The sequence below is a fragment of the Salmo salar genome, chromosome 04 (genome assembly GCF_965601325.2).
Source record: "Salmo salar chromosome 04, fSalSal1, whole genome shotgun sequence".
Taxonomy (NCBI): domain Eukaryota; kingdom Metazoa; phylum Chordata; class Actinopteri; order Salmoniformes; family Salmonidae; genus Salmo; species Salmo salar.
Window position 1 is genome coordinate 4842140 of NC_138294.1, and position 11611 is coordinate 4853750.

General features: G+C 42.2%; 1 protein-coding gene across 1 annotated transcript; it reads right to left on the bottom strand.

Annotated features, from left to right (window-relative positions):
• Positions 1-5674: 5674 nt before the first annotated feature.
• On the bottom strand, positions 5675-9632 carry LOC106599652 (stonustoxin subunit beta). Its single transcript, XM_082974026.1, has 2 exons — positions 9282-9632; positions 5675-9142 (listed from the first exon to the last, which is right to left on the bottom strand). The coding sequence occupies exons 1-2, from the start codon at positions 9379-9381 to the stop codon at positions 6528-6530; spliced, it is 2715 nt and encodes a 904-aa protein (XP_082830152.1). The 5' UTR covers positions 9382-9632; the 3' UTR covers positions 5675-6527.
• Between the last annotated feature and the right edge of the window lie 1979 nt (positions 9633-11611).

Below are 11611 nucleotides of genomic sequence, written 5' to 3' on the forward strand. Positions count from 1 at the left end.
AAAGCACAACACGCACAGAGACAGCAGCTACAGACAGCAGCATCGTGCCTTTCAGAAGCTTTGCCTTCACACAGCCTGTCAGCAGCTAACAGCCCACCAGCAGCTAACAGCCTAGAACAGCCCCCAGGCTTAGACAGGGCCAACACTCTTATGGGTTAACCTGTCATCCTCCCCTTCATCTACACTGAATAAAGTGGATTTAACACGTGACACCAATAAGGAATCATAGCTTTCACCTGGTCAGTCTATGTGATGGAAAGAGCAGGTGTTCATGTATTGTGTACTCAGTGTATATAGACTGCAGGTTGATAGAGCTGGGCACGTTCCAGGTCGTCGTTATTGCAGTCGTGTTGCACAGAGGATTACACATCACAACACATGGAGTTGATTATTAACTCCTCAGTAACCAGATTAATGTGATGAAGCAACGTTCAGCACGTCTCAACAGAGACTACCTGGAAGTGGACTAGTTTAAATTAACCAGATTAATGTTCAGCACGTCTCAACAGAGACTACCTGGAAGTGGACTAGTTTAAATTAACCAGATTAATGTTCAGCACGTCTCAACAGAGACTACCTGGAAGTGGACTAGTTTAAATTAACCAGATTAATGTTCAGCACGTCTCAACAGAGACTACCTGGAAGTGGACTAGTTTAAATTAACCAGATTAATGTTCAGCACGTCTCAACAGAGACTACCTGGAAGTGGACTAGTTTAAATTAGTGTCCAGAGGTTGATTTGGTACTAGGCCAGACTAGTGTCTAGGGGTTGATTTGGTACTAGGCCAGACTAGTGTCTAGGGGTTGATTTGGTACTAGGCCAGACTAGTGTCTAGGGGTTGATTTGGTACTAGGCCAGACTAGTGTCTAGGGGTTGATTTGGTACTAGGCCAGACTAGTGTCTAGGGGTTGATTTGGTACTAGGCCAGACTAGTGTCTAGGGGTTGATTTGGTACTAGGCCAGACTAGTGTCTAGGGGTTGATTTGGTACTAGGCCAGACTAGTGTCTAGGGGTTGATTTGGTACTAGGCCAGACTAGTGTCTAGGGGTTGATTTGGTACTAGGCCAGACTAGTGTCTAGGGGTTGATTTGGTACTAGGCCAGACTAGTGTCTAGGGGTTGATTTGGTACTAGGCCAGACTAGTGTCTAGGGGTTGATTTGGTACTAGGCCAGACTAGTGTCTAGGGGTTGATTTGGTACTAGGCCAGACTAGTGTCTAGGGGTTGATTTGGTACTAGGCCAGACTAGTGTCTAGGGGTTGATTTGGTACTAGGCCAGACTAGTGTCTAGGGGTTGATTTGGTACTAGGCCAGACTAGTGTCTAGGGGTTGATTTGGTACTAGGCCAGACTAGTGTCTAGGGGTTGATTTGGTACTAGGCCAGACTAGTGTCTAGGGGTTGATTTGGTACTAGGCCAGACTAGTGTCTAGGGGTTGATTTGGTACTAGGCCAGACTAGTGTCTAGGGGTTGATTTGGTACTAGGCCGGACACTTGAGGCAGTAGTGAAACCAGAGTAACAGCATAGCACCCTGCATCCCACTGCTGGCTTATTTCTGAAGCTAAGCAGGTTTGGTCCTGGATGGGAGACCAGATGCTGCTGGAAGTGGTTTTGGAGGGCCAGTAGGAGGTGCTCTTTCCTCTGATCTAAAAAAAACAATATCCCAATGACCCAGGGCAGTGATTTGGGACATTACAATTGGCTCATTCATCCCTCTCCCCTGTAACTGTTCCCCAGGTCGTTGCTGTAAATGAGAATGTGTTCTCAGTCAACTTACCTGGTAAAATAAAAAAGTAGGGTTATTATAGACTGATGACACGTCCTCCCTCCAGTGGTGAAAACAGAGAACTGCAGGGTAATTATAGACTGACGTCACGTCCTCCCTCCAATGGTGAAAACAGAGAACTGCAGGGTTATTATAGACTGATGACACGTCCTCCCTCCAGTGGTGAAAACAGAGAACTGCAGGGTTATTATAGACTGATGTCACGTCCTCCCTCCAGTGGTGAAAACAGAGAACTGCAGGGTTATTATAGACTGATGACATGTCCTCCATCCAGTGGTGAAAACAGAGAACTGCAGGGTTATTATAGACTGATGACACATCCTCCCTCCAGTGGTGAAAACAGAGAACTGCAGGGTTATTATAGACTGATGACACATCCTCCCTCCAGTGGTGAAAACAGAGAACTGCAGGGTTATTATAGACTGATGTCACGTCCTCCCTCCAGTGGTGAAAACAGAGAACTGCAGGGTTATTATAGACTGATGACACATCCTCCCTCCAGTGGTGAAAACAGAGAACTTGCAGGGTTATTATAGACTGATGTCACTTCCTCCCTCCAGTGGTGAAAACAGAGAACTGCAGGGTTATTATAGACTGATGTCACTTCCTCCCTCCAGTGGTGAAAACAGAGTACTGCAGGGTTATTATAGGTTATTATAGACTGATGTCATGTCCTCCCTCCAGTGGTGAAAACAGAGAACTGCAGGGTTATTATAGACTGATGTCACTTCCTCCCTCCAGTGGTGAAAACAGAGAACTGCAGGGTTATTATAGACTGATGTCACGTCCTCCCTCCAGTGGTGAAAACAGAGAACTGCAGGGTTATTATAGACTGATGACACATCCTCCCTCCAGTGGTGAAAACAGAGTACTGCAGGGTTATTGTAGACTGATGTCATGTTCTCCCTCCAGTGGTGAAAACAGAGAACTGCAGGGTTATTATAGACTGATGTCACTTCCTCCCTCCAGTGGTGAAAACAGAGTACTGCAGGGTTATGTCCTGTCCTGTGTGGCTCAGTTGGTAGAGCATGGTGTTTGCAATGCCAGGGTTGTGGGTTCGATTCCCATTGGGGACCATTACGGAGAGAAAACAAATATGAAATGTATGCACTCACTACTTTAAGTCGCTCTGGATAAGAGCGTCTACTAAATGACAAAAATGTAAAAAATGTTGTTATAGACTGATGTCACTTCCTCCCTCCAGTGGTGAAAACAGAGAACTGCAGGGAAATTATAGACTTATATCCATAATATCAGCTGTATAATCTGATCACCAACTGTTTAAGGATTTCACATTCATTATCTCTGTCATTAACATATTATTGAATGTATTAGTTTGAAACCTTTAAAATAGAAGCTAATGGATGTAACAGTTATTAATGCATTTATACCTCAGAGACACCTCAGGAACAGGGGGGACAGGAGGAACAGGGGGAACAGGGGGAACGGGGGGACGGGGGAACAGGAGGAACAGGGGGAACAGGGGGAACAGGGGAACAGGGGGAACAGGGGGAACAGGGGGAGCAGGGGAACAGGGGGAACAGGAGGAACAGGTGGAACAGGGGGAACAGGGGGAACAGGGGGAACAGGAGGAACAGGGGGAACAGGTGGAACAGGGGGAACAGGGGGAACAGGGGGAACAGGGGGAACAGGAGGAACAGGGGGAACATGGGGAACAGGGGGAACAGGGGGAACAGGGGGAACAGGGGGAACAGGGGGAACAGGGGGAACAGGGGGAACAGGGGAACAGGGGGAACAGGTGGAACAGGGGGAACAGGGGAACAGGGGGAACAGGGGGAACAGGGGGAACAGGTGGAACAGGGGGAACAGGGGGAACAGGGGGAACAGGGGGAACAGGGGGAACAGGTGGAACAGGGGGAACAGGGGGAACAGGGGGAACAGGGGGAACAGGAGGAACAGGGGGAACAGGGGGAACAGGGGGAACAGGGGGAACAGGGGGAACAGGGGGAACAGGGGGAACAGGGGGAACAGGGGGAACAGGGGGAACAGGGGGAACAGGGGAACAGGGGGAACAGGGGGAACATGGAAATAAAGACAACAGCATTGAAAGTTTTGTTGATTTATTAGTTATAACATAACATTAATTTATTTTACTTTTTAGGTTAATTATTATTTTGAATCAGTTCCAATGATCTCTTTAACGCTATTAAACACATGATATGAACTGAAGCTCAGGAAGGAGTTGCAGTCAGAAAGGGGGAAGGTGGGTTTATAAAAGCCTACATGGTTTAAATGAAAACATATAGTCAACATAACTCACAGGATCAGAACAACACATATGGTTCCCTCTGTCTTAAAGGTACAGTAACATACAACACATGTGGTTCCCTCTGTCTTAAAGGTACAGTAACATACAACACATGTGGTTCCCTCTGTCTTAAAGGTACAGTAACATACAACACATATGGTTCCCTCTGTCTTAAAGGACAGTAACATACAACACATGTGGTTCCCTCTGTCTAAAGGACAGTAACATGCAACACATATGGTTCCCTCTGTCTTAAAGGCACAGTAACATACAACACATGTGGTTCCCTCTGTCTAAAAGGTACAGTAACATGCAACACATATGGTTCCCTCTGTCTTAAAGGCACAGTAACATACAACACATGTGGTTCCCTCTGTCTTAAAGGTACAGTAACATACAACACATATGGTTCCCTCTGTCTTAAAGGTAATATACAGATCATAGTGATAAGTCAATAGAATATTGGATGTAACCATTCTAGAACACAGTGATGTAAATAAAATATAAAGCAAAATAATAATAAATCACTCTAGAACACGGTGATGTAAATAAAATAATAAGATACCACTCTAAACACGGTGATGTAAATAATAATAAGATATCATTCTAGAACACAGTGATGTAAATAAAATAAGATACATTCTAGAACACAGTGATGTAAATAAAAAATAAGATACATTCTAGAACACAGTGATGTAAATAAAATAATAAGATATCATTCTAGAACACGTGATGTAAATAAATAATAAATATCATTCTAGAACACAGTGATGTAAATAAAACAATAAGATACCATTCTAGAACACAGTGATGTAAATATAATAATAAGATATCATTCTAGAACACGGTGATGTAGAATATAATAATAAAGATATCATTCTAGAACACAGTGATGTAAATATAATAATAAGATATCATTCTAGAACACAGTGATGTAAATAAAAATAAGATATATTCTAGAACACAGTGATGTAAATAAAAATAAGATATCATTCTAGAACACAGTGATGTAAATAAAATAATAAGATATAATTCTTAAAGGGAAACTTCAGGATTTTGGCAATGAGACCTTTATCTATTTACCCAGAGTCAGTTGAACTCGTTGATGCCATTTTTATGTCTCAGAATGTAGGAAGTTAGATGCTAACGTTACAGCAATAACTGGAAGTCTATGGCAGTTCATCTGACTCTGGGTCAGTAGATAAAGGACCTCATCTGACTCTGGGTGAGAGGCTCATCTGACTCTGGGTCAGTAGATAAAGGAGTTCATCTGACTCTGGGTCAGTAGATAAAGGAGTTCATCTGACTCTGGGTCAGTAGATAAAGGAGTTCATCTGACTCTGGGTCAGTAGATAAAGGACCTCATCTGACTCTGGGTCAGTAGATAAAGGAGTTAATCTGACTCTGGGTCAGTAGATAAAGGAGTAGAACGGTAGAACAGGAGAACAGGAGAACAGTAGAACGGTAGAACAGGAGAACAGGAGAACGAGACTGAACAGTAGAACAGGAGAACAGGAGAACAGGCAGAACAGGAGAACAGGAGAACAGGAGAACAGTTGAACAGGAGAACTGGAGAACAGGAGAACAGTAGAACAGGAGAACAGGAGAACAGTGAGAACAGATGAACAGTAGAACAGGAGAACAGGAGAACAGTAGAACAGGAGAACAGGAGAACAGTAGAACAGGAGAACAGGAGAACAGGAGAACACTAGAACAGTAGAACAGGAGAACAGTAGAACACTAGAACAGTAGAACAGGAGAACAGTAGAACAGTAGAAGGAAACTAAAGGAAATGAAGGGCCAATAGCCTTCAGACGGTCAAAAGTGGAGAGGTCTCTTCTCTGCCTTATGGACACCAAGAAGATAACAAGGTGAGGTTGCCCTGCTAAATAAATTACCTCAATATGTCTGCATTTAAAACAAACATGTCTTCCAGCGAACATGAACTCTCCATTTTCAACAAGGTATTGAAAAACCTCTTCATACTCCCCATATCTGCATCCCAGAACATCTTCTCAGACTGAGGATGGTCATCACCATCATTACCACCACCACCACCACCATCACCATCATCATCAGCACCATCACAGTCATCATCAGCACCACCATCATGACTTTTCATCGACTCCATCAGGTCAGGGTGGTTTATCATCATCATCCTCATCTTGTCAGGGAAGCGCTCCTCCATCAACGCCATCATCTCAGGGTGACGAATCACCATCCTCCTCATCCTGTCAGGGTTGCGCATCATCATCTCCCACATCTTAGGGTGCTCCATCATCAATATCATCATGTCAGGGTGATCCATCATCATCACCGTCATCCAAATCCTGTCAAGGTCATCCATCATCATCCATTCAGGGTGAAGCATCCACATCATGTCAGTGTAATGTAATGCCGTCCTCCTCATCTCACGGATTTCCCTCATCAAGTCATGGACGACTCCTCATCATCATGACTCCATCACCATCATCATGGCTTCTCCTGGCTTGGTCTGTAAACGCTCGACAGATTGAACTTGAAGTGAACTGGAATGTCCTCAGTGTCGATGTGTTTAAAGAGTTGCCTTCCATCTGCATGTGTCAACAGGTTCACCATCTTCCATTTCTTCTCCAATCTCTTCATTTCTTTACAATCTTCAGAGTCTACATCCCTAAACGCAGCCGCGTCCCACACAAAGCACAGAGCATTGAACTTGATCTGGTCCAAATCCAGAATACTACCCTTCTCGTGTCTATCATAGATAATGGTGAGAGAGAAGGGGATCTGAAATCCATCCTGGTAATTGATTTCATATATCATTGTAGATAACTTGTTAACTTGGGGTAGCTTGAAACGGAACCCATTCTCCCACTGAACTCCCAGGATGTAGTTGATCATCAGTGTCACTACCTGGTCTTTGTCTCCCACCAGATAGATTGTCCTCCTAGACCTGGAACTCTGCTCTCCAAACCTGAGCCTGACTATTTTACCCACCGTCTGTATCGTCTCCATGGGGATCTCATAAACAGACGGCGAGCCAGAGAGCTTCAGTTCACTCTTTTCTTTAACATCGTCAGCCAATCGTGTGGTCTTTGAGAGGGTGGCGATGATGACTGGTGTGCTCCACTTGCTGATTCCAGCTTCACCACAGTCGTATCTGACTCTCACTGTGTACTTTGTGAGTGACTGCAGTCCGGTAATGATGCAGACATTGTCTTTGGAAGTCCTCTTCATCCACTCTGCCTCCTCTTCACTCTCTTCTGTTGGCACCTCTTTGTGTTCTACCACATAGTTCTGAATCTTGACCCCTTGTCCAATCACAGACGGCATTGGACAGCATACCATGAGCTCAGAGGAGTAGGCTTTGATTTCAGGCTTACCGGGAGGGCATGAAGGCAAGGTTCTGATGATGTTACTGACCTCGCTGTCTGGACCAAGGCCTGCTGAACACACGGCTCTGTATTTGAACTTGTACTCTGTACTGGGAAGCAGTCCAGACACTGTGTAGGCTGCATCAGATTCAGATGTCTTCTCGCTGCTCCATCCATCTTTCTCATCAATACAGTATTCAATCAGGTAGTGGGTGACGTCATGGGCTCCCCTATCAGGAGGGAGCAACTCCAGCGTCACACTGTTGTGAGTTCTGTCACATGCTCTGGGCTTCTCAGGTTTAGATGGAGGCTCCAAATGCTCGTTTCTTTTGGATCCGTTCTCATAAAGGTAAATGCTGGCTCCTTCTTGTTCCTTGTTGGGAATGGAGGCCAAGAGGAAACGTGTTTGTGTGTCTTCTTTGTTAGCTTCTGCAAAATCTTTGAAAAGTCCAGCTTGCTTGTCCATGTCATCAAATATGTTATCAGAGTGGTACCATCTTGTCAGATCCGGTTTAACTGGAACTAAGGCTTGTGTGTTCTCAGAGCTTTGGGAATTCAAAGCTGACAGGATAGGGTCCTCGCACCCCAGAGAGGTGAAAGTGAAACATACAACACGCTTCACCTTTGGGTTCAAGACCTCTTTGTCAAGTTCCTTCTTCGATGTGACTATCTTGGTGGAACACGTCTGACTGTAGTCCTCCGTAATCATCCTTAGGAACCGATCAACCACATTGATCTCTCTCTCAATGCGATCCATACATTCACTGAGGATGTTGCTGTTGAAACGGAACTCTCGCTGCTTTTTCAAGAAGTCGGACAACACCCTCTCTTCCTTTTCTCCCCCTCTAATAGACGGAAGGAGGTCCGCCAAAGTAGTCTTCAAATGTTCTGTGAAACACAGTTTTTTGAAAGTTTTCACTTTGGCATCAATTTCCTTGAAGTATTTTACAGGCTTGCTTCTCATTGCATCGTTGCATCTCATCTCCAGCTCACTGAGGTCTTCCAGCGCAGTCTGCCATTGGTCAACTAAGCTTCCACTGATCTGACGAACCATCTGGGCGGCAGTGGGGTCCAAGGCTTTTAACGGAAGTAGATTCACTTGCACAGGAACCCCCTCACCTACCTTCTGAGGCAAGGTTTTGTAGGTGTCCACGGCATCTTGAAAAGATACAGGATTGTTTTCCAGGAGAACGTCCCCATGGAATCTACAAGAGAACTTCTCGGTTTCAGTTTTAGAAGAGTTCTTCATGTCTAAAGCACTCTCACCCCCAATAGAAACGTAGGGAACACTATTAAGCTTCACTTTAAAGTTTCCCTCAATGTCTTTACGGTCCTCGTCACTTGAGACCTCACGATCAAACACAAAGAAAGCATTTGCTCCATAAAGTATACCTGTGACCACATGTGTAGCCTTGCCTTGGCTAAACATCTCCTTGTACTTTATGTGTTCCTGCCCAAGGTGGTTCATGGACAGTTGAGTGTTTTTCTTAGTGGTGGTGTAACAAAGTGTGACTCTCGCCTGATTCTGAGACTCTTTAACATCTTTCAAATACTGAGCTGATCCCTCCACCTTAACCAGCCCTGCCAAACAGCTTGCTTTGAGAGAGCCGTTCACATTTAACACAGAGTATTTGTCAGCTGTAGAGTCAGATGTGATGACTTTGAAGTCGGTGAAAGGCTCGTCTGTTGTAATGATGTCCCTTCTGAGTGCTTCCTCGTCCCACAGAGTCAGCCCTGTAATCAGAGGAGACAAACCAAACACTAACAGTTACTTCTATTGTGTTTGGGTATGACTGACTGACTGACTGACTGACTGACTGACTGACTGACTGACTGACTGACTGACTGACTGAGTAGTGAGCAAGCGTGCTACCTGGAATGAGGTGATCATTGCGACAGTCATACAGCATTCCCAGGGAGAAGGGCCGTCCCAGTGCTGCGAGAGTCAAGGTTCCGTTTGAGCAAAGATCCATAGTAGGAAGTCACTGGTGGTCAGAACAAAACAAACAGAATAACATGATGCATCACTGCTTGAGTTCAGTCCACTGGTGGTCAGAACAAAACAAACAGAATAACATGATGCATCACTGCTTGAGTTCAGTCCACTGGTGGTCAGAATACAACAAACAGAATAACATGATGCATCACTGCTTGAGTTCAGTCCACTGGTGGTCAGAACAAAACAAACAGAATAACATGATGCATCACTGCTTGAGTTCAGTCCACTGGTGGTCAGAATACAACAAACAGAATAACATGATGCCTCACTGCTTGAGTTCAGTCACCTCTTGAAAATATTGATATAAAATTAAAATAAAGAACTGTTGTCTATTGGCCACAATGTGTCAACAATCGCTAAGGAGTCATTCATTATCATGAAGTTAAGTGAATATAGTAGAGGTCCTCGCTATATGAGCCATGTTACAATTACCACCAAGTGGGTTAAGCCTATTGGCGCTATTATTGGCACCCTGTGGTGCTGCCAGGGGCGAACCCTCCTACCATTTCCTCACCAGCACCACAAGTCATGCAGTCAGCCTGGAACGCGCCCATTGGCTTTAAAATGAACACAGGCTGACTTCAATAGGCTCGTTAAAACCTGTTGGGGCTAGGGGGTAGTATTGAGAATTTTGAAAAAAAATATGTGCCCATTTTTAATACAGTAAAAAAAAGTTTTTACGATGTTGGAGTAAAAAAATGTATATGATATTGTTAAAGATAATATTGTGATATGTAACCATGTATATAATATCATTAAAGATAATATTGGGATATGTAACATGTATATAATGTCATTAAAGATAATATTGGGATATGTAACCACGTATATAATATCATTAAAGATAATATTGTGATATGTAACCACGTATATAATATCGTTAAAGATAATATTGTGATATGTAACCATGTATATAATATCATTAAAGATAATATTGTGATATGTAACCATGTATATAATATCATTAAAGATAATATTGTGATATGTAACCACGTATATAATATCGTTAAAGATAATATTGTGATATGTAACCACGTATATAATATCGTTAAAGATAATATTGTGATATGTAACCATGTATATAATATCATTAAAGATAATATTGTGATATGTAACCATGTATATAATATCGTTAAAGATAATATTGTGATATGTAACCACGTATATAATATCATTAAAGATAATATTGTGATATGTAACCATGTATATAATATCGTTAAAGATAATATTGTGATATGTAACCATGTATATAATATCGTTAAAGATAATATTGTGATATGTAACCACGTATATAATATCGTTAAAGATAATATTGTGATATGTAACCATGTATATAATATCATTAAAGATAATATTGTGATATGTAACCACGTATATAATATCGTTAAAGATAATATTGTGATATGTAACCACGTATATAATATCGTTAAAGATAATATTGTGATATGTAACCATGTATATAATATCATTAAAGATAATATTGTGATATGTAACCATGTATATAATATCGTTAAAGATAATATTGTGATATGTAACCACGTATATAATATCATTAAAGATAATATTGTGATATGTAACCATGTATATAATATCGTTAAAGATAATATTGTGATATGTAACCATGTATATAATATCGTTAAAGATAATATTGTGATATGTAACCACGTATATAATATCGTTAAAGATAATATTGTGATATGTAACCACGTATATAATATCGTTAAAGATAATATTGTGATATGTAACCATGTATATAATATCATTAAAGATAATATTGTGATATGTAACCACGTATATAATATCATTAAAGATAATATTGTGATATGTAACCACGTATATAATATCGTTAAAGATAATATTGTGATATGTAACCACGTATATAATATCGTTAAAGATAATATTGTGATATGTAACCACGTATATAATATCGTTAAAGATAATATTGTGATATGTAACTGTATCCATCCCCAACCCTGCACAAAATAATACAAGTATTTTCTGTTTTCATTCTTCTTTCAGGCAGCCGAGGGCGCGGAGTCGGCATAGGATGCCCACTGGGTAAAGAGGCTTCTGAAGGGCGCAGTGGAGCCCTCGATCACTCGACAACTAGCGTTTTGAGATCGACTCGATTGACTCGTGAACGAGCGTATCGAGTGATCGAGTGATCAGTGTTCTGTTTGAGATTCAGCCGATATTTAAAATAC